Source organism: Ornithodoros turicata, chromosome 5, assembly GCF_037126465.1.
Source record: "Ornithodoros turicata isolate Travis chromosome 5, ASM3712646v1, whole genome shotgun sequence".
Classification (NCBI taxonomy): domain Eukaryota; kingdom Metazoa; phylum Arthropoda; class Arachnida; order Ixodida; family Argasidae; genus Ornithodoros; species Ornithodoros turicata.
The window spans coordinates 83,471,810-83,499,322 of NC_088205.1; the positions used below are offsets into that span (position 1 = coordinate 83,471,810).

At 43.3% G+C, this 27,513-nt stretch overlaps 1 protein-coding gene across 6 annotated transcripts; it reads left to right on the top strand.

Annotated features, from left to right (window-relative positions):
• Nucleotides 1–1,388: 1,388 nt before the first annotated feature.
• LOC135395057 (C-Jun-amino-terminal kinase-interacting protein 4-like) lies at nucleotides 1,389–27,146 on the top strand. Of its 6 annotated transcripts, none has more exons than XM_064626249.1 (30): nucleotides 1,389–1,861; nucleotides 3,176–3,296; nucleotides 3,514–3,584; nucleotides 4,074–4,159; nucleotides 4,708–4,876; nucleotides 5,744–5,798; nucleotides 6,215–6,347; nucleotides 6,449–6,537; nucleotides 8,838–8,882; nucleotides 10,205–10,222; nucleotides 11,775–11,832; nucleotides 12,388–12,444; nucleotides 15,161–15,305; nucleotides 15,369–15,559; nucleotides 17,438–17,605; nucleotides 17,672–17,915; nucleotides 19,030–19,179; nucleotides 19,831–20,014; nucleotides 20,118–20,312; nucleotides 20,930–20,971; nucleotides 21,299–21,340; nucleotides 21,412–21,625; nucleotides 21,681–21,761; nucleotides 21,823–21,890; nucleotides 22,284–22,432; nucleotides 22,499–22,670; nucleotides 22,878–22,991; nucleotides 23,044–23,220; nucleotides 23,274–23,378; nucleotides 24,642–27,146. In XM_064626249.1, exons 1-30 carry the CDS (start codon nucleotides 1,550–1,552, stop codon nucleotides 24,770–24,772), a joined length of 3,786 nt encoding a protein of 1,261 aa, XP_064482319.1. In that variant the 5' UTR covers nucleotides 1,389–1,549; the 3' UTR covers nucleotides 24,773–27,146. The 6 variants fall into 6 exon arrangements, with proteins under 6 accessions (XP_064482319.1, XP_064482318.1, XP_064482321.1 ...); XM_064626248.1 differs by having other exon boundaries at nucleotides 1,390–1,861; nucleotides 15,366–15,559; XM_064626251.1 differs by lacking the exon at nucleotides 20,930–20,971 and having other exon boundaries at nucleotides 1,390–1,861; nucleotides 15,366–15,559.
• Nucleotides 27,147–27,513: the final 367 nt, after the last annotated feature.

Sequence of the window (27,513 nt, forward strand, 5' to 3'; positions counted from 1 at the left end):
TCTTGGCCTCCTTTTGTCCTGGGTTTCTTCTGACGTTGGCGCTCCTTCCCCCTCTCACGTTGGGCATGAAGGAAATACGCGTCTCCGAAGATGCGCAATGAACAAAATAAAGAGAAAAGTGGCGTTCCTTCACGAATTTTTTGCGGGCGATCTATCGAACCGATTTTTGTTCTGAAAACGGCTACGATATCAGGTGACCGAAAGGAACGGATGTTCGCATTGGGACAACTTCGTAGCTTTTATAATTAAAAAGTTAATTAATGAAAGTTAATGAAGACATTGCCTTTGGACTTTGCTAATGCCCTCCTAAGGAGTGCCCTTCAGCATATGCTATATTGCAATTGATTTCATATTGGAAAAAGTGTTATATATATTTTTTAACATACGTTCGCAGTTAGCTGGAACACTCTGTATATACAGATATGAGAGCAACGTAGACGCCGTTTTTGCACTTGAGTTTTTGGTCAGACGCAGGTGCTTCTGTAGCTACAAGATATTTAATTACCTGAAATTCACAAATGAACTCCTTAATTAGGGAATTTAAGACTAATGCAAGGTAGCAGAATAAGACAACCCTCGTTAAAAGCCATTCTATCTTTTTTATTTAAAATCTTGAAACGAGTGCGTGTCGTGATGAAATGCCGCCATGCAAATGAGACAAAAGCAAATCCATACTGCTCAGAAGCACACCACCTTCCCTGACGGAGGCTTGGTCCAGATCAGCACCTACTTGAATCACTTCCATCGCTTCAAAGCACGTGACCCTCTAACGTGAAGTGAGGGCTATTCTCCCTGCGCTCCCGAGGTTTCGACTCATTTGTACGAGATCTAAATTCGGCAATAAATACTTCAATACAAGTCGCCTTTCAGAATTAAAAGTCCGTCCCCCTCCCCTCTGGATCCGGTATGTTCCTCGCTCGGGGTTTGTTGTGAATGGACCTTTTTCAACGGAACGATTCTGCGCATGCTCTGTGACCATGACGGCGCCGAAGAAGGTTACTTACATATTCAATAGATGGCGCCAGCCGGCTGTAGGGCTGTAGGGTGCCTCGATACTTGCGCCCTTTTTGCAATGAGGGCGCAAGCGCCCATCGTGTTTCGTTGGGCAGCTAATAGGATACGACGCAAGTGTGAAAAAGGTCCATTTATCATGGATAGTTATCACCAGCTCGCTTGCTTTTTCAATGTAGGCTAAATGAAGGAACGACCACCCTGTGACCATGCACTCTCGGAGCAACAGCAAAGCACCGGGCTCGCACCGGAAGCCGTGGAAAAGGAGAAGGTCGAATGCACGCAAGCAAAATGACTTTTGGAGCTTGCACACGCAGCAGAGCATGGACAATTCGCTCTGATAAATGCTCCTCGGTTGACCGTACTTTCGTCCCAGAGGGAGCCACGCATGCGTCACGCACAAGTTCGCGGCTGCCGTCGTGATGGGTGCCAAGGCCCTAGGCTTAGAAATTTTGCAACTGTGTAATGAAAGGGGACCCGTATTGAAAAGATAAGTGCTCATTCGAACAAGCAAAGCACCAACGAAGGACTGTCCAACATGGAGACCGAATCCCAGATGCAGGAAACTGTGTACGGGACGAATAACGAAGACAGCCACGACGTGATGTCTGAAAAAGTGCAGTCACTGGCTGGTAGCATTTATCAGGAATTCCAGCGTATGATATCAAAATACGACGAAGATGTGGTCAAAGATTTGATGCCGCTTGTTGTGAATGTGTTAGAAAATTTGGACCTTGCGTGTATGGAAAATCAGGAGCACGAAGTTGAACTGGAGCTCTTACGAGAAGATAACGAACAGTTGGTGACACAATATGAACGTGAAAAACAGCTCAGGAAAGCGTCCGAACAGGTGAGCCAAGTGTCGTGATATTACGCGTTGCACGATAATGTTGAGGGGATTGTAGCAGGTTGTCTCAAGGTTGGATGGTTACCATATGTCACTTGTAGTGCGATGAACTGCAGATTGCTTGTTACACTGCATGATAACCCAGTGTCAAATATCAGGCTGTCAGAAGTATGAAGCTGGTTACTATCTAGGCCACAGCGAGTGCGTTGTTTACGTCAACAGCTGGGCCGTGAATTGCGTGTATACAATGCTTTTCGTGTATAGGCAGTACAAAAGCGAGTATACAACTTGATTGGTAGGTTTTTTGCTCTCGATGACCACGGGCATTGCAGCCACTGCAGCCTTTGTGAACGGATAAGCTGCTTCACCGAGACTTGGTTCGTTGCCATTTCAAAATAAATCGGAATTTCGGAGCAGCTGAGACGTAGTAAACCGATTCGTGTAACCGCTATGAACCTCCCGATATTTTTCGCCTTTTAAGTATTTGTTACATACGTACAACACAATCGCAACTTTGCGTCAACCTCATCTCTCGTGGCACATGAGCGCAGAATGATTCCATTAGAGGTCGGAACAGCCCACATAATCGTGCATGGGTGTCCGTGTGGGCCAAGAACTACGCTGTTACTTATGTACTATGTTACAACCGAATGGCAGGCTGGATTTTCCACGTTGTAACTTGCATTTTACCATTGTCATCAGTGTGTCTCCTGTTTATCCTCTGTCTGGCATGGCTGGTGTGTGGATATTTCTTTTCAGGAAGTTTCTGTTTGCAAGGTGTTGTACATCTTCTTACGTGACACTGGTGCATGAACTTGCAACAGCACTTTTCCTTTAATTGTAACGTAAATTGCGGAGGCCTGACGAGCAATTATAACGAATGCACGATCAACTGAAAGATGGCGAAAAGTCTTTCAGTTCCGTCGATTGTCTGGGCGGTGTCTCGGTAGACGGGACTGTTTCTAGTAGCTCACCACGTTGGTAGACACACATGGCCCTTCCCTAGATATGAAGTGTTCTGCTGCAAAATTTTATACATTGTGTGTGATTGCTGAGCACAATAATGTGAGATACATTTATGTTTCGTAAATTTCTTTGTCGTGACCTACTCTTCTACACAAGGTTTGCCTTCAGAGTGGATGGTGGCTTGGCACAAAGTGCCATTGGGGCATCTACGAGAATGTAAAATAAATTAAATCGAACTAATTCAAATTGAAAATCCTCTCTCTGTCAAGCATGTATTTTGGGGATACAGGTTTTGTTGACATTTGCTTTGAGTTGCAGAAACATTTCTGTAGCATGATTTCGGTGTTGCAGAAACTTTTGGAAGTGGAGTACACGGTGGATGATGACCGGCGTGACCTTCAGGGGAAGGTGGAGGGCTTGGAGTCGGTTGTCCGCATGTTGGAGCTCAAGTCCAAGAACACCTCAGATCATGGTACTCTGGTTCACATTCAGTAATTTTGTTCATGTGTGAGATATTAACCGCGATGTCTTTTTCACGCTCGACAAAATTCTTTTTTTTTTTTTTCAAACTCTCTTCTGCAAAAGTGAAACATTTCGCATTTGGTGGATGTTGATCAGCTTTGAAAGCTACCTTCCACATACTTCGGGCTGAAGCACGTTGAATACATTTATTTTTGAAACACTTTTAGCAACAAGATTAGAAGAGAAAGAATCAGAAATGAAGAAAGAATATGCTAAGCTTCATGAGCGTTACACAGAGGTAAGAACACTATTCTTCACTGCAGTGCAGATGGCTTTGTAGAACAATTCGTGCACTTGTCGGTTTAGTTTCTTTCCGTGCATTTGAATGTTACCTCAGATATCACAGTTGCTAGCACTCGTATTTAACTTAGTTTAGTTGCGGGGCATCCCTTTGATATGCTGTTGTTGCCCCACTGAATAACAGCTGCAGTCGGTAAGTACGAATGGTCGCTGTTCATATTGTGTTACTTAAATGTGCCTAGTTATTTATTAAATTGGTAGTAACAATTTGTTAATAATCAGGTACACGAGTTCCTAATATGCAGTACTATACGTACGGTTGATGACGTAAAATTAATTGAAATGGAGCAATGTTGGGCCACAAGGATACCTTCTGTTCCCCAAAATCATCCGTAAAATATGCCTTCCGCAGTTCCAGAGTGTTTCCAAAACTCTTCAAGACAACGAAGGAAGAGTTGATGACAGATTTTAATTTCCTCGATCGCAGCTTTTCAAGACACACATGGACTACATTGAAAGAACCAAGATCCTTTTCGGATCTGACCGCATGGAGACTGTGGGCTCCAAAGGAAAGTAAGTGGTTTGATTTTAAAGGGACAGTCGCATCAAGAAGCCCATCTATGACACAGATACGATTATGCGCGACATTGGTCGACAATCTATTTGGCTAATATTTCTCTTCTGAAAAGTGCTTAGATACGAAATAAACAAATTTTAAAGACGAGCGCTGCTTCCTCAGCTGCGGAGGCTTTGGCAACGACGAGATTAGTGTGGCGTCACTCCCTAACAGGAGGAGTGAGAGGGCCTCACTCAGAGGAGAAGGGTGCCGTTGAGACGCTCGCACCGCCACGACATCCCTTTTCTTAAGGTTGTCCTCTCATTGGTGGTGTAGGGAATGACCTTTTTACGGAGAAGGAATGCCGGCAACGTCTGGCTCTTGTCACGTAGTCCATCTAATAGCGGTCAAACTGAGCTACTATTTTGCTACTGATGTATTTGATACTGAGGTCATTGGTCAACAAGGAATAATATGAGACCGCAGTTTCAAAATGGACACGACTGCCCCTTTTAGGTAGCAGTTGTTATAGTCTACGTATAATGGGGATATGGGTGTGCCCCAGGGCTGGACTGCACTTTGCTCTGAGCAAGTCTCCAGGAGGTCCCCCATCCCTGAGCTCGACCGGTGACATCACACCAGGCAAGACGATATCCAGTCCTCACGACTACCCAGACATGGTTTCGCCAACAAAGAGCTCGGATTCCAATGCGAGTCTCAAAAGTGAAATGCACGTGAGTACCTCGTCGCGGTGTACTTCGTCGCAACTAGACCATCTGCGCCGACTACTATATTGTTGGATAAATTTGTTTCGCGATTTATTGGGTATAAGGAAAAGTAGAGTTACGCAAATAGCAATATTTCCAAATCGAGTCGAGTACAAATGTCTCATACACGCTGCAAATTGAATTCAAATCATTTTGTTCAGTTCCGAATGGAATTCAAATATTCGTAACTAGCCCAATATGAATAGTCCGAATATCTCATTTTGGAAAATTTGCGTAATTTTTGTACCCATTAGGACAACTGCTGTTCCTAATGGGCTAACTTCAGTAATACTCTAAAAATATTTGAAAACTGGGAATACCCAAAATCTCATGTGAATAGCGTTACCACTTCGATTGGAATTGGAAGTTTAAGAAAGGATTAAAAGGAACATTGCCGCTGCTGTTGCTTCTCATGATGAGACTGTTAATTGAGTGAACTGATTACTAAGTGATGTGATTGCTTACCAAGTATTCGGATCCCTGTGTGACTCTTACGAACAAAATGTGCATGAGTATTCAGTGTACACACTGAGGACTAGAGTACTCATAGTGTCTTATATTGTGTGAAAATAGTATCAGCAATGCCACCAGATGTCTTGGAATGAAGTTATTGTTTTAATTGCTTAGGTGAAGTATTTACAAAGGGAAGTAATGTTCAGAGGACATCTACCCTTATGTTCAGAAAACCCTGAACTTGATATAAAAGGAAAAGAAAAGAAGCAAATGCCAGAAATTGATGAGAGAGATGAATTTGTCTTGCATTGACACCTAATTTTTTCCCCTCGATCAACGAGGCATGAACCAGGTGTTGCATTAATCATGCATTCAATGCAGGAAACAAAAACAGGTCCAGCACCCCTACAGCCTTGTCAGCCACCGCAGATACAGAGTGAGTCAGCATTCTTGAAGATACCACCGTTACTGGCCAGAAATAAGCAGTCAACTTCTTCTGAGTATTCAGTCAGATGTAAAATGCAGAAATCTAAATAGTTCACGGGCCAAACTGGCAACAGGTCCAGTATGTCATACTTCACGTACTGTGAACGTCTTTCTATTTCTGCGCTTTCTGCTTGCCCCAACAAAATTGTCAATCTAACTTTGACCATAACTACTGAAAATGAGAATTTCTTTTTACTTATAATACGCTAGTAGCCCCAGTACGCGGCCGAACACCATTTACGCGGAACAGAACTAACAACAATAATTCTAGCAGCAAACACACAAGGTTAAAGCTGTTTTACCTGCCAACAACTTTTTATTCTACTGTGTTCCACTCCTTTTTCTAAATGCACAAAAACACTGCAGAGAGTGGCTGGGTGGACGGATTCAGTACGGACATGTCCATGTCTGAAGCCACCTCAATTACTCCGGAAATCGAAGACGTCGAGGACATCGCCCATGACAATGAGGTTGGCGTGGACCACACAATGGTTCACAGGTAGACCTTGCTCTTGGCGGAGCTTTATGCCATTCTCGAATATTGTGCGGTAATTATTGTGCCTTTAGTACCAGTCTGCATTTCCATATCTTTTTCTTCAGGGAACAGCGTAGGCCAAATACTCTGTACCAGGAACTCAGTTTCCATGACGACATGATTGGCGACGCTGAAGATGCTTCTGATGTAACTGGTGAGATTTCATTTTTACGGTGAACGCCGTAATTCCCACTTTGGGTTACTGCATGATACATCCACTGTACAGTGCCAGTTTCTCTGTTTTCCTTTTTTTTTTTTTTTTACTGTAACTTACAGTAGACACGATCAAAAATGAGAGTTTGCCCCCTAGCACTTATACGCAAAGGTACCACCAGGTATGGGTGGTGCACCATTTACTGCACCAGTGTCCTTGTTGGCACCCGCTTACATATTGAAGTTCAGTATTTTGTTCATAAAAAAATCACGTACAGTCGACCCCCATGTCCGGACTTCATTAATCTGGATCTGGAGTGACGGTAAACACGCGCGTTGTTGACAACTGATGACTCATCTTCTCCAGAGTTTAATTTATGCGGATCCTTCACTGTTCGGACATTGTCAGTGGGAACCGCAAGATCCGGATAAAAGGAGGTCGACTGTACTACAGTTTCCATATGTACGTGTGTAATGGCCACTGTTGCGTAGTAGTTGCCCCCTAAGTTTAAAGAGCAAAGTTGTCGAGAATGGTACTTAAAAATTACCCCGTATAATTAGACCCTGGCGTTTTAGGGTTTTATGTTTTTCGAAAACTGGCGGTAAAAATGGGTTTTATTTGAGGAGCCGCAAAATAGGGTAAAATCAGGCTATATGGGTATGCTATATCGGGTGGCAAAGCAAAAATTTCAGATGGAAAGTAAATACAGTGTGCGTCATCTGCATTGGTGAGCAACGATTCTAGAACATTATGTCAACTACCTACTTCCGCTGGGTGATTTAAGGGATGACGTCTTTACCTGCTTGCGAATGGATTAAATGCTCTTTTTTCCTTTTCTGTCCACACAGGTGAGTAGTTCCATTTAATAAAGGCATAAAATGATCACTTTCATTTTCCTCCATGCAATGGACACGTCCCTAGTTTTCATCTCGAGCCTATGGAGAAAAAAAGCTACTGCCGTTACACGCGTATGTACGGTAGATACCACGATCAGTGTACAATTAATCAGTTGGATCATAACACATAACGAGCGTGCATCCTTCCTGGAGTTTCTTGGCTGAGAACATTGCCTTCTATCTGCATTAATACAAAAATTGTGTTCAATTAACCCTTCATTATTGCTGCAATAAGGAGGTTACGTTCATCCTGGGGAATATGCCTCTTCAGGTCAGTAAAAGCAGCGATTGAGATACAGTAATATTAACTGGCAGATGCAATATGGAAACCTCATACATACACTCATTAGATGAGGAAGTTGTGACGTGAGTGGCTACAATATCGAGCTTACAACCCACGAATGGCTATCATCTACTGCTCCAGAGACATGAGTGCACTGGAGCTGTCCTTGAAAGCTTGCCAACAGTCCAGAACAAAGTCACCTTAATTTGCAGTTTTCTGATACCCCAAAGTCCCCCAGCTGAGTTAGCACCTCTAGTTACACAGCCCTGCTGCAAAGCAGTCTGGGGAAATGGTTAGAGTTAAACATCACTGTAAATGGAATTATTTTAAGCAGATTTTACTGCAACAATTTGGTTGAGAGCGATCCATATTTATGTGGTATGATACATCTAGACGACTTTGACATGTCGTATGACATCTTGTCACGGTAAAATGTAATTATTTAGTGTGTTCAACTAAACGAAGTTCGACCTCCTAAACTGTGTTCTCCTCTTGTACCTTCGATATTGCATCTGTCACACATGGTTCTCTGTGATGTCATCAGATGGAATGAGCCCAGGAACCTCTTCGTTGCATGGCATTACCACACTCACTGCATTGCTATTAGCGCAGGGCTTAAGGCACCCTTCAGATAAAATAGGTTTCACGTTAATACTGACAACAGGGGCACACCGACAGAAGATGGCTGCCCTCGGGACTTTTGTTCATTTTGAATTGCGCGCTTAAATTTTGGCAGTTTGACTTCTAATTGTACAATGATAGACCATTTAGTTTAATTATGTACAAATAAGCTCTAGTTTCACGTTAATTATGGAATCAAGTTTCAGCTACCTGTTCTGTTCATGCGCAAAAAGTGCTCTTTAATCAGAGATGGAGCTTCAGTTACCTATTTGAATCATGTACCGGTAGACTCAACTTCTAGCTGCCCATTATTTGAGCTGTGGTTGGTCAGATTTGATCGACTCATCCGTCGATAGCCCAGTTTTCTAACAAAAATGGGTGCCTTAATGGTTTGGAGTGCATGTGCAGTCAGAGCACTGTTGATGTAGCTTCTTCAGTTTTGCATGTCCTTTCTTCATTATTCTTTTGGCATTTTCTTTTCCCTTTGGTTTTCTTCTCAGACAGTGACAGTGACAATGAACAAGATTCCCTGGGTACCAAGAATGGTAGGCATGCGAGGCTCTGTTTGTCCTCATTTCCCAAAGTGCTTCCTTACAGAGTGGGTATAATAATACATCTGGAATGAGATGCCAGTCCATTGCAGTACTCTGAGATGTTCTGGAAAATTGCTAAAAAAAAAAAGAATGATTCATAAAATGTAGTGCCAATAAACACCCCCCTGCAGCATCATTTGTGCTCATGTTGAAAAAAAGTCTGGTTTGATTGATGCTATGAGGCTAGTCTGTCCAGAAGCAATTTTGATTGAACTTGAAACCTCTGGAGGCATTTTACTTTGATTGCCATATGTTCAACAACTCATTACTCAAGCGCCACTTTAAATTTTAATTCCCGTAAAAATTTTCTCCAGAGTTGATCTTTAAACAGGGAGACCCAGTACCAGGGCGAATGTATAAACGTTAGTTTATAAATTCGCTGTCATCTCTTCCCAGACACAAAGAAATACCTCCAAAAGTGAGGGTCTGATCTACCCCTTCCCATGTACTACGTGCTTGTAGTACATAGGTGATATTATGCGATTAAAATGATGATGATGCATTGCTTAGTACATCAGCAAGGGTGCCCACTCTGTGTTGTACAGATATTGATTTTGATCTTTCTGATCACGAATCATAGTGATTGGAACCAGTAATTGGAACAAACTGAACCCAATATCAAGCATGACAACATCTTTTCTGTCTAACTGCCAATCTTTAATGAACTATTCTGTTAATAACTTGCTTTCATTTTCAAACTGCTTTCCCACTAATTTTGCCTGCATTCTTCGTGTCATGTGACATCTGCTTCGCATCGTGTCTGATTTGAAGCCACGTGATCTAATAAACTTTTGTGTTATGGAGAGTAGGCTTTTGAGCGATTACTTGTTAATCTGTGTTTGCTTTGGCTGCCATTTGCCTTGCGCATTATGATCCTAGTATATTTTTTCCAATCTTTTCCTGGAGATGGCAGTGCTTATTTTCTCATGTGCTGTGTCATGAACATGGGCCAGGGGAAAAAAAAGATTGATATCGTGACATTTTTGCTTAATCTCCATTATGACACCATCACGACAGGGAAAACAACTTAATTATCTTTATTTAGTCAAATTTGCGATTGCCACAACATTTATCCTGCTTGTTGCACTTATGTGAGCCTTGTTCACATTGCTTGCACGCTTCCTTGTGTTGTACAATCGTGTCATCTGTGTTGCATAGTGTCTTTCACGAGTGCTCTTCTTTTAGTAGTAGTAATAGTGTTTGCTTGCTGAGTGTAACATTCTTTTTTGTGCTAATTGACTCTTCTCCACTCACCTGCTCGTCCTTACTGACAGTTACTGACAACATATTTGGTAAGCATTATACTGCCTTTTATTTATTTCTGTACGTCACTCTTAAAAATGTAAACATATAAACAACATTTGTAGTAGTCTAATTCATATGGATGCCTACGGTGCTAAGTTTTTGTGTCACTGTATTTGTAGGCTCGTTGTTGAGCGCACACTTACATGCGGCTACATAATCTTGTAATAATAATAAGACTTATCTGCCAGTTGTGTGGATTTAGCATCGTGCACCTTCAGAGAAAGAGAATTGGAGAGCTCCATAAGACGTGCGACAGGAACATTGAGGCATGGTCCTTTCACTCACCTTGTGGATTTCACTAGGAGTTAAATGCCTTTCACAAATTTGGAACACTTTGTGAACAGGCAATTTGTGCTTACTAGGGCAGCCGTGGCTGTCGTACCCCATTTCCCAGTACCCCATAGAGTTAAAAGAGAATCAATCAATTTCGCACCATGCCACATGTGTGAAACACGCGTATGGAAAAGATGTGCGCGTTTAATTCATTTCTGCAACTTATAGTGGTAGTAAAATGTTTTGTTCACATATAGGATGCAGATTCTGCTGATGCTGTTCTGGTGCTCTAGCGTTGTAAGATTGAAACGTAATTGGGGTAAATAGTATCTGGTTTACTGGGGTGCAAATAAAAATCAATTAAAAATCAACAGATAAAGATCAATCAATCGAACCGTACTCACTAGCCACGTTGCCCAATGCCCAACATAAGTTGTACGGATAAGATACGTGTGCCTGCCCTAGCTCCTTGGCTATCCTCTTGCCTCGCTACTTGCGTTTATGCACTGCTTCCTTCCTTCATCATAGACATAGCATATAACTCTAGATGCTGCTTTGCGTTCTTGATGTAGCCATAGAAAAATCATTTTTTTTATTTTGGGTCAGAGGGGGAAAGACTACATCGAGCCTAGTCCTGGGCAAGATTACTTCAGCTTGCTAACTGTAACTAGCTAAGTTTTGAGAACGTTGCTGTAATTGCGACTCAGTTACTGCTTTCACAAGCTAACTGTAAGTTATCATGACATGCCCTGTGTAGGCCCCATGTTCAGAACCCAGGCCTACAATGAGTTCATTTACATCACCTGTCAAATGTTCACAGGATGGCCAATGTGTACACCACCCTTCTGGTCCAAGTGTGTCATAGCTTTTACGCGAGTGCGGAAAGCTTGTTACAAAATTTGTCAAAATCATCTTACATTGGTCTTACTTTTGCAAGTATTAGCAGATGTGAAACAGTTGATATTCTGCTAAAAGTTTGAATATTTTTGAAATTGAAAGTTGGAATAAGTCTCAAAATAAATCCATAATAATATTGGGAGGAGCCAAGATCATTGTCAAGAAACCGTTTAAAAAGGAAGTATTGCCTCTTCCACTTGAGCTTAAGCTTGCTTGCTGTAAGCTTCAATGTAAGTGTACGCTCATGTTAAACCTTCCTTCTCTGTGCTCAGCATTGCTGTCTTTTTTTTAGCTAGCTGCTGAACAGTAAACTTGCATCGCCGTCTGTGTTCAGTGTTCCGGAATTAAATTACGCCGCTAACTTTTCAGGTATGGGCAAGGAGGTTGAGAACATCATAATGGAAAACATCGAACTGCTCGCAACAAAGTGAGTGGTCCCTTCTTGTAGGTCCAAGTGCGGCATCAATGCCATCTAGAGTAAATGAGGCCTGATCGCAAATCAATGGGATGTAATTATTGAAAGTCTACCGTGCTTCTAGTAGAGCTGAGCTGCCTCATTTGCAACAAGCTTCTTGTGTTTGAGACTGGCAATTGGCTCAAGTTGATGACACAGTGACTTTCTGTGCCTACTTGGTGAAGGAGGGACCTTCTTTAGTCTAGATGGCATGGGCAACTTGTAGGACATCTGTTAGAGCATTGTGGAGGCAGAGATCTACTGGTCCAGACTTTGCCCACAACCACATAGCCCACACATACAACTTGGCCCATTATTTAAAATAGAGCTTGTGCCTGACTCAGGGCCAGAGTCAGGTGTGGGGTAGGTTGGGCACAGGTCTTTGTGGCAGGCTGGACTGGCTTCTGCTACATTTAGTGATCACTTTCTCACTTGTTGTGCTAATCCACTAATGGATTGCACCTGCCTGCTTGAAAACATTTTTTTGCATGCCCTACTAACTGGCAATTGTCTATCTCTGCTTTCTAGGAATGCACTAAACATAGTAAAAGATGACTTAATTGCCCGGGTAGACCTACTCACCAGGTGAGTTTGGACTTGCTACTACCGTTACATTGTTTTCTTATTTTTGGTGTGGTCCCCTAATGTTATAGCAATCTTCCTCACTGATTAACAGTACGTATTTTGGAATGGTGTGCAAGGAGAAAACAAGCTGAAGCCTTTTGGCTGCACGTAGTGTGTGTGTTTATAAATACTCAAACGTCGCCATACCAGCACTGGACATTCGTATCGGCCTTATTGGGTCATCATCGTCAGTGCGCAGGTAGACAACGTTTGAGTGGGTGGTGTCAGAAGGTCACGTAGAATGTGGTGTCCCCAGTCAGGGTGGTGTGCTTTTATTGACTCTGATGAACGTACAAGTGAACATTGCACTAAAGACAGCATACCTTTATCAAGTACTATCGTATTTGGAGCTGCTAATGGTTACAGGGAAAAGGTGAAGGAATCTTTTTCGTTTCCGTTGCCGCCTTCGTTACCGGCCCATATTTGTTTCACCTTCACTTTAACATTTCACTTTTACACTTCACCTTCACATTTGCTTCACTTAACATATATATATTCACGTATATATTCTAAAAATCGATTTTGAGGACTTTAGAGATACCTGTGCACAACAGACATTTCTTAAAAAATATAGTAATATGGTTTCTTTGAGCATGTAATATATGAACATGGTTTTCACCAATGTTGCTCACGCTTGAAACTTGCGAGTCACCACCACCAACTTTATTTTGAGATTATGAATGGGGAGTTTCATTGCCAGGGGGCAATACTCTACCCCATTGCGAGTCACCATAAGCGTGTAAGAACTATGCATCTTCTGTTTACTATATACTATATTTACTTATATGCTCCAGTTTGATAGTTCATTTTAGTTTTTGTTCCTCGGTTAATTTTACTTTGCTTCGCTCAGCTTTATTTAATAAATTGACCTAAATTATACGGTAGAGGATTGTAATAATTAGGGTCCCACAGTACCCGAATTATTACAGTAAATTTTCGTATAATAATAATTACCGTAATAACGGTAATTGTAAATACCGTAATAACATATTCTGTGTGTGCGATATCCGTTTCTGTTATCGTTAGCTGCCGTATTTCCTGTACATACAGCAACACGATGGAAGGTCCTAGCAATTACCTACATACTATACACAGTCAAACTTCTTTAGAGCGAATGCCTTTTTAACGAAAATACCACTACAACAAATTTTTTTCGCGATCCCGTCAGAGCCACATGGACATGGCGGACAACCTCTTTAATGAAGTGACCTTTACTACGAATTTGTTTCACGGTTCCCTGAGTTTCGTTGTAAAGGAGTTCGACTGTAGCGACATACAGGGTGTTTATTTTTATTCTTTACAGAATTTGTATAAAAAAAGCAATCAGAGCAGCACAGATGTCGTTATTGCAGTTGAGTTCTACGGCCAGGTAGACATCCTCTTGAAGAGAGTATGTAACTATAAGATGACTAATTACCTAAAGTTCATTAATTAACTCTTTAATTAGGGAATTTTTGGGCAAAAGTGAGATAGCAGAACAGGAGACAGTCCTCGTTGAAAGCCATTCCATGTTTAAAAAACCCTGAAATGCGCATGTGCGTTGAAATATCCACCACTGCATTTTGGCATTCTGCTATCTCGCTTTTGCTCGAAATCCTCTGATTGAAGAGATAATTAACGAATTTTAGGTAATTAGTCCTCTTGCAGTTGCATACTTGCTTCGAGAGAATGTCCGCCTGGCCGTATAACTCAACTGCAAAAACGACATATGTGCTGCTCTCGTAGCTTTTTTATAAAATTTCTGTAAAGGATAAAAATAAACACCCTGTATATAGAACATAGAATTAGACATATTATATAGATATTAATCAGATAATTAGATAGATACTAATACTAATTTGAGATCCAAATGTAGAATTAGAATAGATATAGAATTAGAACATTGCAAATGGGACAACAATCTGTCATGATACGACTGAATGGCGTTGGTGTTATGAGTGGTTAGGCCTCGGTGGCTCAGTCGGTAGCGTGTTCGCCTTCCCGAGATCGCGGGTTCGAACCCAGCCGAGGACACCAGCAACTTCGTGGCAGGGTACAAGTTGCTCAGACGCGTTGTCTTCCGCGAGGGACGGTAAATACGGGGTGCCGTGTGATGAGCTTTCATCGCACGTTAAAGAACCTCAGGTGGGCAAAAGCAATCCACAGACCGACCGCTGTGGCGTAGCTCATGATCTCAGTTGTCTCGCGACGTAAACCCCAATTGTTATTATTATTATTAGTAGTAGTAGTAGTAGTAGTTATGAGTGAATAACATACTGGTGACACCTGCAATCATATGAAGCCGGTTGGGCCAACCCGCTACCTTTTTTGTGTATAAAAAGTTTTTTGTGGTGTACTAGTACACGCACTCTACCATTTTCTTATCGCACGCACGAGTGAGATTGATTTGGCAAATTTTGGAGATCTGTTGGGAAAATTGAATTTCTCCAAACTAAATTCGATAAAAGTGCTCATAAGTCATGGCAAAATCTCTCCCGAGATAAATAGCTTTGACCCATAGTGTTCAGTCAAGTAGATTTTTTTGTACGATTTTTTATTTTATTTTTCGCACGAGGTGGAACACCCTGTATACATATAACCAACACACTCTTCTAGTCTTGTCGTTCATGACTATTACTGTATATAGACAAATAGTGCGTAGCCACAGAATAAAATGATATGTTTTCCATCCGTACAGCGAGAAAGAAATCCTTCAGGGAGAAATGAAGGCACTCGAACACATACGAGATGCCCAGAAGCACAAAATTCACCAACTGGAGGAAGAAGTGAGGAAACTAAAGGAGGAAATGGACAAGTCAAAAGTATCCAAGTCTGATGATGAGGTTTGTCTCTTTATTTGCAGCTTTGAGCACTGAGCATATCTCGCTGTTTTGACCTTGAAGCAGGAAGATGTCCCAATGGCTCAGCGCAAGAGGTTCACGAGGGTAGAGATGGCTAGAGTGTTGATGGAGAGGAACCAGTACAAAGAGCGGTACATGGAGCTGCAGGAGGCCATTCGGTGGACTGGCATGATCAAGGCATCTCGTGCCGATCCCACCATTGATTCCAAAAAGAACCGCTCCTCCATCTGGAAAATGTGAGTTTCACAAATACTAGGAAACTGATACTAATGGCATGGGAATTTCCTTGACATCACTCACACCATCTCCTAGAATCAGGTTGTTGAAGTTAGCGAGACCGTAATGCCTGTTTCCCACTTAATGCCGTGCGACAGTGTGAATGGTCGTGTCGAGAGCATTTGTTGTAGCCAACTGTGAGCGTGCCGCTATGCCATGTGGTTGATGCGACTCTGGATATATCCACAGTCCACTTTCCTTTCATCGAGTGGGAACTGGGCATAACCTTTTGCTCTTCCTTGTTTTTTTTTTTTTATTTCTAAATCCTGACGAAGGAAACACTTTTGGAAAGCGCACAACATTTCAACTCTCGCAGTCTGTAAGACCCTTCGTACCAAGACCACATTTGTTGCGCGACATTGGGGGCGTGATTCCTTCTATAGTGCAAAGACTGATGAGGGAAACATCTCCGTAAGTTTGAGGAGTAAGCACAAGGACACAGACTAGACACGCAGTCTGCGTCCCAGTGCTCCCTCCTCAAACTCAAGGAGATGTTTCCCTCAACATCCGTTATCCGCTACTGCGGTACATTACTCGAAATTTATCGAAAACAGCTCCGAATGAAACTTGCGCTTCTATAACACTGACACATAAAATTTCAATCTATATTAGTTTCGGTCAGACTGGACGAGGCTGTCCCTTTATGCACCCGCTTTCCCCCCCTTGTTTGAAGTAAGCTGCAGGTACTTGTGCATTGTTACGCTAATTTGCTGGTGCTTTGTTTGACCTGTCCTGGTGCTTTTTTCTCTTTTACCACCACATACTGTTGGCACATGAAGCACCAAGTGAGTTTGCTCTTGGCAGCTTTTCCTACCTTGCAATTTTCTCACTTCATTGCAGGTCCCTTTTGTAAGTGTATCACTTAGTTCTCCAGTAGTGTAATGTAGCTTATGCAGTTTCTCCTCGCATGCTTTTTGGCACTTTATTAGACACGAGCTGAAGCCTTCTAGATTTAAAAGGGTCCTTGCATCGCTACGTGGCCATGTAGAGCCATAGTGTTGTCACCACGGACGATTTCAAAAATACGTGGCTGTGGCTAGATGTGACTCGGTATGGAAACATGGCTACAGCCAAAGAAGGCAAAATAACAGCAACCTCAAGGGCCCTTTTTAGTCTAGGTCTAAACATTGGTCCTTCCCAATCCTAGAGCTTGTATTTGACAAGATGTTCCAATCAGTGCATAGAGAAAAACTACTAGGGAAGAACAACAAACGACAAGTATTCGATAGTCATATCCCATAAGGCTCATACAGGGGGTGTGCAGATAAACTCGAGTGGCATTTTCGTGCGTAACTTGTTGTCTACTTACCTGACGAACATCGGGAGGCGCATGATGGCGCCTTTATGCGTGCGAAAGCTACAGAAAAATTGTGGAAGCCATACTCGGCGCAACAAATAAACGAAGCAACAAAAACCTGGGCTTTGGACCCTCCGTGTATCAGAATAGGGCAACATGGCGGCCTCAGGAGAGTTGTGTGCCCCTAGCATCCATATGGGACATTGTTTCAGTTTCTGCACCGATAACTCCTCTAGTAGGACCCGAATACAACTTTCCTGAGACTGCCACGTTGCCTTGTTCTGATACATGGAAGTCGACTGTTTTGTCGCTTCGTTAATTTTTTACGCCGAGTATGACTTCCACGATTTTTCTGTTCGTCAACTGTTTCTGGAAGTTTGTCAAGTAAGTAGACAACGAGTTTATGTGCACATCCCCCGTATTGTGTGCGCATTATTCGACAAAATGCACGCCGTCACGCAACTAAAAATATCTGAGGTCTGCGGGAAGTAGTCCACGGGGCTTAGCCGAGGAAGTTGATTGAAAAGGATCGCATGTGCAGCTTCAGCAACCTGTTCAGCACAGCAGACAAGCCTCAGCAGAAGCAGACGTCCATGGTCAACGTGCGCTACAACGTGCCCTCCGCTCGGCTTAGTCCAGCGTTGGAATCAATGAGGAAAAAGCGCCTCGGCGAGAAGCACAGGGGGTTCGACTTCCTCGACAGTGACTTGTGAGTGTGTCACTATTTATTAAGGAATACATCCATTCCATCTGGAGCGTGTACTCTCGTTACCAGGGCCTCGGAACGGTTGCAAGCCCAGCGTGCTCGTGAGCGCCGCGAACAGTACAAGCAGGTGCGCGCACACGTCCGCAAGGACGATGGCCGAGTCCAGGCGTACGGGTGGAGCTTACCAACGAAAACGACTCCTGTCAAGCTGGATGTACCCCAACCAGCTGCTCACAGAGGTGCCCCCTCGCACGTTCCTGTGCCGGTCCCCGTCTTCTGCCGGCCATTGCAGGACACAAGGACTCCTGCCAAGGTGGGCTTGTATTCTCATCCTGAGGCATGTCCTACATTCCCAACAACAACTTTATTTGAATGATGAAGAAGATTGGGGAGTTTCGGGGCGATACCCTACCCTGTTGCTGGCAGTAATGTGGTGAAATAGAATAATGATTCGCTGGATTGGGCCATGAACTGAGCAATTTTGACATAGTGAGAGGACGAGAGTACATAGGAGTACAGAGGACGAGAGAGGACATATCGCTCCTCGATTATCGCTGTCGTCACACGCGTCCATTATTCGATGATGTGTCGCTGATAACTGCTTCGAGCTCCAAAGTGTAGTAACGCAAAAGGTCACTACCGCAAATCGATACTTCAAAAATGTGTCCAAGACACGGGCTACGCATGCTATGGACAGAGGCGTTAACTGGAATTTAAGGCCTCGCACAAATGTCCAGAGTTTGTTGACAATCAAGTGAAGCTCTCACTGTGCTGGAGACGAGACGATGCGTCACAGAAAGCGTACCGCAGTTTCGCATTTTGCTCGCCATCGTACACTACTACATACTAGTTTCGGTTTTGTTTAACGAACACGTTGCGACGCATTCGCGGATGAGCTTAACCTGAAAAGCTCCGCGCATCTCTTTGTAGCCGTCCCACTATTCGTGTTCATCGCCGTTACCGCAAAGTACAAATTAGGCCCGCATCCGGCAACCGCGTGGTAAGCTGGTATAATATTCGAACGAGTTCCAATATTTGAAAAGTTAGCCAGTGTTACGAACCAAGGTTTGTTGATAAGCGAAACGGTTTATTAGGGCGAAGAGAAATACGCGTTTAAGAGTAGCGGGTTTACAAAGGCCGTGAATTGGGCATTGGCACATCGAGCCCAAGCGAGAGCGAGACCAAGAGCGCGCGAGAGAGAGCACTTGCAAAGTCCCAGCCAAAGCAGTCTGCACAGGTGCGGGGCTTTCTAGGGGGTCCGTGTTGCCGTGCAGCCACGGCACTCGGAATATTACGGAATTTTCAAATACGAGTACGAATTGAATATTGGAAATATTGGATTCGTACATGTTGTAAATTGGAACTATTTGAACTATTCTCGTAATAAAGGAAACCTTATCGAGTGTGGCGTGCCACCCTTCCAACAGGTTTGGTGCGCTGCAGGTGTGAACCTAAGTGGAGGACGTACACGTGATGGAGGCACAATAGTCGGTGCCAGCATCTTCTACGAGGGACAGGGTACCCCTCCCCTACCATCCCCTACGACTGATGTGGACAGGTTGGACAGAGAGCTCAAGGTACCAACATCGTGCTTCATTTCTTAGTTAACTTCAACTTGCACCCGTTACATTGTACCCTAGCCTTCTGTTACATGCACAGTGCTGTCCCATTAATTCCAACTTGTAGGACGCTGAAAAAATGAAGGAATAATAAATAAAGGAAAATAAAAATAAATAAAATAAATATATAAATAATATAGAAGTATAATATAAAAATAATATACTAATATAAAAGTATATGTATAATAAAAGTTATATAAATAAACAATAAAATAAATAAATGAATGAATAAAATTAAAATAAAGGAAAGCAATGATGGAATAAAGTGGAGTTGGGGCTGCTGCGAATAAGCGATTTTCAACCCCCGCCGAATCGCAAACCCAAACGCCAAATATCGCCATCCGAATTGAGAAAATGTTGCCTGTCGTCCACGACACGAAGCAACTGTCAGTGGGCACGCCCAGCACCTCCGGCCACATTTGTGCACATTCACGTGTTTGAAATACTGGGCTTTTTATGCACACGACTTTGACCAGACTGGAGCACCAGTTCAAATGATCCAAAAATACGAATCGGCGGGATTGGACTATACTATAAAATGTCATGTAGAGCCAGATCTCAAAAGGAAATTGTCAACATTGTAGCAAATAGCGTGTTGTACCATTGAAGGAGCAGGAAGACCATCGAAAGGAACAAGAGGAGCTGGCACATCACCTATCGTCCCTGGTGTGGATCTGTACGTCAACTCACACCAGTAGTGAGGTGTCTGTCATAGACGCCAACAATCCCTCGGATGTCCTGGATTCCTTCAATGTGTGTGCATCGCATCTTCTCTGCATTGCCTCTGTTCCAGGTATTATAACTGTTCCTTATAAATGATATTAAGATGCTGAGCTTCTGGATTAGTCCAGACCTATCCAGCTTTAGGCAACTGATCCAGGATCTTGTTATTACAGGGGCCAAAGAAACTGACTATCCTGTTGATGAAGAGTTTCACAAATTAGGCGTAGATGATGTTCCCGCACACGTTCCTCAAACGAAAGAGGCAAAGGCAGAAGACTCCGACGTGAACCCTAGAATCGGAGGGTTGACTTTCATTTCCTGCGCAACGGGAAGTACCAGTGGTCCACCAACGCCACCTCCTGTAGAAAGTGAGTGATTTCTGCTTGGCAGAACTTTGTTTCGTTAAAACACTTTTGTTGCATTAAATCTGTTACGACACGTTGTTTCCCCCCCATATTATGGTTCGAGGCTTCTTCCGTATAAAAGACTGTTTTGGGGCTCAATCTGTGACGGAAGTGAAAATCGGCATCGGCACGTTTGATGTTTTTTCTGCTTTTTTTGCAATTTTTAAGCAAACACGCACCTTTGTTGTGTGACCTGTATGCCTTCGAGAGTTGATTTCAAAGCAACTGTGATACCCCAACAGCTCAAGAAAATGGCAGGTATTGATAGGATTGAGCGAGTAAGGAATCTCAAAACCTAAGAAACTTCCAGGAGATCCTTTGTTATGTGGGACTCGTATGCAGGATGCATTCTCTGGTTCTCCACTGGCATCAATGTGTCACGTTAACTTTAGAACTATCTGGCATTGGTCCATCTCTCTCTATCCACCAATGGACAGCTGAATGTCAACAGGGACAACAGTAGATCTCATGTTGAAGCCTTTCATGAGAATGCATCCCGCGTTTGCGTAATCAGATACTGTGGTATCTGGAGACACGCAGAGGCTAAATAAATACGTTGGTGGCTCTGATGGAATTTTCAGGTAGCGAACCAATTCTACTGAAGAAAAGCAGTTCCACTCCAGGTACCTGTCATCTCTTTCCAGACGCTCTGCAGGCAATATTTTCAAACATTCCGTGCATATTCTGTACAGCATGCACATCTAGGCATAGCATAAGTGCCCAGATGATTGTTTTTCCTGCATGAATGGTGCTACGACTGAGGAGCAATCGAGTGCTCATTCCAGGCTAAAACATCCCGCATGTTTAGCGTTTTCCTAGCATGACTCGTTTCCGTGGTATAACCACAGAAAGCATGGTCGTGATTTGATCGAGGTGGTATTGTTACTGCACAATTGTCATAAACGAAATGAATGGAAATTTGTCAATGCTAATGAATTGCTTTGCTTCAGCCGGTCAGGAGGCCTCCTCGTCACTTGCGGAAGCAGTAGAAGGTACATTGCATCGTTGTTTGAGCTGTTCCTTCTCCATCTTGGCCAACCTCCTCGCGTTAATTTCCCTTCAGCACTAGAAGAACTCCAGACTGGAGACGCTCAAACAGACACGTCCAAGCCAAAGAACATTCGCCGTCCATGGGTGCTCCTGAGCGATGACGCTCCCCCGGATATCATCAAGGACGGGATCTCGGAGCTGCCGACGGCCAATCACGTGGCCTATGACCAGTTGGAAAAGATGTCGAGCGTCCTTCCCACGATGTGGCTAGGATCTCAGAGCGGAAGGTCAGAAAATACCGATTAAACAACATTTAGAGAACTAAAGAGAGTTCCTTTGCAGCCTTTCTGTCCATTCCTCAGTGGCGCAGTGGAGGGTGTGTATAGACTCGGTGAAGCTCAATGACTCTGTGCTCAGCATTGTGTAAGCAAGCATCGTCCAGATGGTTGTCATTTGCTTCATTTTTGCTTCATTTTGCTTCTAGCCACATAAAAGGACGAGTGTTTGCAGCTTTAGCAGATGGCACAGTCGCCATATTTCACAGGAAGGAAGGTAAATAAATAGTTTGTATACACGATCAGGTTGATGACACGAACACGGTGACATTTTCTCTGTTCCTGTCACGTGCTTTCCTTGTGGCTCAAAAAATAAGAAAGGCCAATGCGTACCTGTGCAGAGGTGGGAGTTCTCAATGCCCAACTCAACCCATGTCCCTCATATATATTTGGAGTCTCGTGTTTTAGAATTAAGCACCGTAAAATCTGTTGCTGCACGTCGTAGAACCTGGCAAACCCCTAAAGTGGAAAATTGTATGGGCATGGGTGAATGGTATACTTTTCACTTTCTCCACCATGAAATCACCCGATATGATTTTACACTCCCCACGTAAACCCGAAAACTCTCTAAATGCTACGGAACTGATGTAGTCCCTTTTATTGCCCATAGATGGTCAGTGGGACTTAAACAACTACCACCTACTGGACCTGGGAAAGCCTCATCACTCGATTCGATGCATGACAGTGGCACACAGCAAAGTATGGTGTGGGTATCGCAATAGAATACACGTTGTCAACCCGAAGACGCTCGCTGTTGAGGTACACTGGTGTTGAATGAGCTGCAAACAACGTGCCATGAGTGACATGGATGTAATCACCACGCAGAACTCATTTGATGCCCACCCTAGAAAGGAGAGCCAAATTCGTCAGATGGCCTGGGTGGGAGATGGTGTGTGGGTGACCATCCGATTGGACAGCACCCTGCGTCTGTACAATGTCCACACCTACCAGCACCTGCAGGACATCGACATCGAACCCTACGTCTCCAAAATGCTCGGTCAGTAGCTGAGAGCGGTAGACCCTCGCTTGTTTGAGTTATCCGACGATTGAATTATTGATTTAATGGTGCCCTTTGGATGGTTATCGCAAGAAAGACTTCCTAGAGAAAAGAAGGCTGCCACGTGTGTAGCGATAAAAGTACTTGTTAAGACCTCGGAGCTCAGTAGAAATCGGTGTCTGCACTCTAAGCTGTTACATTCCACAGGCACCGGCAAGCTGGGCTTCTCCTTCGTTCGCATAACGGCACTCCTCATTTCCTGCAACCGGCTTTGGATGGGAACCGGCAACGGCGTCATCATTTCGGTACCTCTCTCCGAAGGTTAGTTGAACCCTTCAACTATATTGCAGGACTAACCTCTCTCTCTTTGAAGCGGGCAACAAACCTAAAGATGCCTCCGTGAAGATGCCAGGTGCCGTGGTACGAGTATACAGCGACAGCAAGGAGAACATAACAACGGGTAGCTTTGTTCCCTACTGCTCAATGGCTCAGGCTCAACTCTCTTTCCACGGCCATCGCGATGCTGTCAAGTTTTTTGTGGCTGTACCTGGTAAGTTGTGGAAGAGAAACGAAAGAGAAATTAGTGTCTGTCTCATGCGCTAGGCAAGGGCAGTTCCATGATGTCATCGCGGACGAGTGAGGACAACTCCAAGCCCAAGGGGATGCTCATCCTGTCTGGTGGAGAAGGATACATTGACTTTAGGATTGGTGAGTTCTTATATCCTACCTTGTGCTGAATATTTTTCATCGTGGCCACGATCATGGGCCTTGTGTTGGGTAGAACACGTTTCTATCCCACGAAAAAGAACTTGCCAGTTTCACTGCACATTCAGCGTAGCACTTGGTCTTCATCTGAAATGTGCTTTTTTTCTTTTTTCCCCGATAGAGCATACCCATACTGCTTCATTTTACCCTACAGTCTGAAAACAGAACTTCACCACCTACCACGGTGAAGGCCAACCATTATGCACCGAATGATGCCATTACCGAGTGATGGGCAGTACTGAAAGTACTCGATACTTAACTTTACTACTTTGGGGGGTACTTTTACTTTACCTTGAGTAATTCTTCTGAATAATACTTTCTACTTTACTCAAAGTATATTTTGCTGCACTTTCTGTTGAAGTACTTGAAGTGTCCTTCTGTGAGCCTTGCTAGCTCACTGCATGAAAGCCGGCACCGCATCCAGCCCACCACCACTGTGTTCATTGTGGTCTACACAGCACTGCACCTTGGCCTATTTTAGCCAGTTTGCAATCCTACCGGAGCCGATAAATTGGCACGCCTAAATGTGCTCTTCCACGTTGTTTGCTCACGCATGCATATAGCGTCCGTGTGTGGTTTGCCTGAGAGGTTGTATTTGAACGGATGTACGTGCATACTACAGGTTTTCCCGGTGATTTTAATCCAAGCGCCATCGAAATTAATCCACATGCCATGCAAACTTTATGGGGCATGGATTAATTTAGCTGGCACTTGGATTAAAATTGCCAGGAAAACCTGTAGTCTCTGTAAAGAGCTAAAAGGCATGACATGAGAACAGCACGTTGTATTTGAGGCTACTTAATAAGTACTTCAAGTACATTTCTCACTAGTACTTTATACTTTACTTAAGGTATTTAGCACCAGCAGGACTTTTTACTGTCTATTTAAAGTACATATTTTTGCGCGTACCTAGTACTTTGCCCATCACTGCCATAAACACTCCTGATTTGTGGAAAGTGTGGTGCGTACACTCTTTTGTGACAATTGCCATAACTGAGTAAGTGTCACAAAAAGGCATACACCTCCTTTTTTAACCAGTCAGGGTGCAGAATGACATCATTCGGGATGGTGGTGGACTAAGAGCGTGCTATGTGGTCAAGTTCTACGTATTTTAAGAGAGCAATTTTCGGCACTTGAAATAAAACCCCTTGTTTACTCCTCGATCCACAAAGGTCTCATCGTGGTTATTGTCTTTCTGTGCTGCAGGAGATGGCGAAGACGACGACGGGAGCGGAGAGGCCCTGCCGGGTGCGTCGGGCGACAAGAAGCCACAGCAGGGTCTCAGCAAGGGTGATCGCAGCCACCTCATTGTGTGGGAAGTGGCACTTAATGGCTGAGAAGACCTTTACAATCTTTTATAGCTTTATGTCTTGCCCAATGAAAAGACACCTAGGTGTGGACGTCCCCTGCTTAGAAATTGGCCACGATGGGACTGGCTCGGAAAGATAAAATGCCCCCTTTGTTTTCATGCAAACCAGGTTGTGGTGTAGCAGACACACGCGTGCAAAGATATCTCGCATTTCCTCCTCCGCTTTACTGTGGAGGCTAAGGTTGAGATTAATGAGTTGCTGAGAGTTATATTTTAGAGTAGAATCAGTCTGGAACTTTGTGCTCACTATATTCTTAAAACAGAACTCGACCTCATAACATGCTGAAGGCCAAACATTGATCAAAGTGATCGCTTCTGATTTGTACAAACGCCTTTTTGTGACAATTAACGTAACTGCGCGAGTGTCACAGAAAGGCCTCCCATTTTTAACCATTCAGGACTGTGCTGTGAGGTCAAGTTCCTACTCTTCATTGTGGGAGGACTGCATTTTCTTATTGCGCTATAAGCGTGGCTGTGTCATGCTCTTTTTACACATTTTATTGAAAAGTGTTGCGGGGAATTCATTCCCAACAGGCAAGATGTGTTTTAGCATTGCGTTCCTGTCAGTTTTAGCTGGGCTACATAGTCAAGTTTGATTTTTCGGTTTTTTGTGTGCATCACAATACTCTCCTTTGTTTATGACACCAGGGGTGGGAACAGTAGGAGGAGTTTTGAGACAAATGTTGCATTATCGTCCAGTGAGGATGCAGGGGGGTTGTTCGTGACTGACGAGCCGAAGATTGTGGTATGTGCTGACCCTCTGCTATTTGATGAGAGCTGTATGCAGACTTGTGTTTGCTTTACATGCTTGAAGCTCCTTACTTGTGTCACGAGGTTCCTGCCTGTAGACCTTGACAAAGGCCTAACGAGGACCCAAGGGAGGTGTCTCTAAAGTGGCCGTAGAAGTCCTCCTTTTTGATACAAAATGTGCGCGGGCCTGTTTGTGGATATAATGCTTGACAATGCTGCAACTGTGTAATGCTAATTTATAAATTTATACACCACATCCATCCTGCAGAGATGTCTGTAACCAGAAGTGGCTGTGTTTAGCGCAAGTTTTTCTGCTATAATATAAGCACGATATGCACCTGTATGTATAATATGCATATACATGTATATATATATATACACATATACAGGGTGTCTTATTTTTATCCTTTACAGATATTTTATAAAAAGGCACGACCATGGTTTCGGCTGATTTGCATAGCGAAATTTAGCGATGGATGTTTCATGGCACGCACTCGTTTCAGGATTATTAAAAAATTTGAATGGATTTCAGTGAGGCCCGTCTCCTATTCTGCACTTGTGCCCAAAATTCCCCTAATTAAAGAGTTAATTATAGGTAATTAGTCATCTTGCAGCTACATACTTTTTTCGAGACGACATCTGCCTGGCCACATAACTCAACTGCAAAGACGACATCTATGCTGATCTCATTGCTATTTTATAAAAAATCTGTAACGGATAAAAAAAAAACACCCTGTATGTACACACGCTAAAATATAAATAGTAGCTACAAAGGATTTATGTATTTTCAAATGTGGCAGGTCTTGTGCATTATGTGTGTGTAAAGAATGTTACGCTTACACGCTTCAGATTATCGCAGATTTAAGTTACACGTGTATATTATGGACTAAGCTAAGGAACTTATCTTTACGAGCTTCAGGGAGGAACATGTGAGCCTTCACATGATATGTTTATGTAGATTCACACTAGACTGTTTTTCCCGTCTCGTTCGGATAATTATCAGTTTGGCCAAGGCCTCAAACGTTTATGGTATTGAGTTACAATTTCTGGTGGACTTCACCACATTGCTGCATAGTAATAGAGGTTTTAGTGTGTGACAGCTACAGAGTAGCTCCAGCTTGCATGTTCTAACAGATTGCTGATTTAGGAAGTAATTTCTTACTTTAAAAAAATCCCGTATTTCCCCCTTTGTATATTGTACATATGGTATTTATGTAGCAGAAATTAAAAAAAAATAAGTGCATCTAGTATATAGTGGAAAGTTGAAAGCAACCAAAGTGTTTGTACAGTGTAAAAGCTGGATACTTGGCTACTTTGGTACTGTGTGGTGCCACGGGGTTATTTTATTTTTTTTCTATCTCCTAGTCTTCCCTCTTCCAAGCTCCCTCATCTGATATATATATATAAATATACGATGCCAGCATAAGTGTGACGTACGTAATGGTGGAAATTGTCCATGACGGATGCCAATTACAAGGTCACACAATTGTGTAATAGTCCAGGGTGGCTGGTAATGAATCCTTTCAAAGGACCCTCGTTTGTATATGTAGGAAGTGTTTTTACTCCACAATAAATTTGGAGCAAGACAGGCAGACATAGTCTCTTCTTGTCTAAGGACAGCAGAATGTCATTCTAGCAAACTGCGGTGTTACCACCTTGAACACAAGTTTTGGGATAGTACCAAAAGACAAACTTGGTGCTACCACCTGAACTGATGCCAGAACCATCGTGCTCCCCTATTTATTACGTCGAATGAATACGACTCTAAAAGATGTCGCGCTACTTTAAGTGTTTGATCACGTCACAGACTGCAAAAATCTAAAGAAATAAAAACTGCACAGTCTCACGCAATGGCGTCACTAGAGGAATGCAGTCTGTGACAGTTGCCACATACTCTAGTGACACCACTGGTTGAATGTATGTATGTCCACACTAGTGGAGCTTCTGCAAGTGGAAGAA

Coding starts and splice junctions, on each gene's coding strand:
- LOC135395057 (XM_064626248.1), top strand. CDS start 1,550: ATGGAGACCGAATCCCAGATGCAGGAAACTGTGTACGGGACGAATAAC. Junction 4,160..4,707: donor ACTGTGGGCTCCAAAGGAAA/GTAAGTGGTTTG, acceptor GGTGTGCCCCAG/GGCTGGACTGCACTTTGCTC. Junction 23,379..24,641: donor ATACATTGACTTTAGGATTG/GTGAGTTCTTAT, acceptor TCTGTGCTGCAG/GAGATGGCGAAGACGACGAC.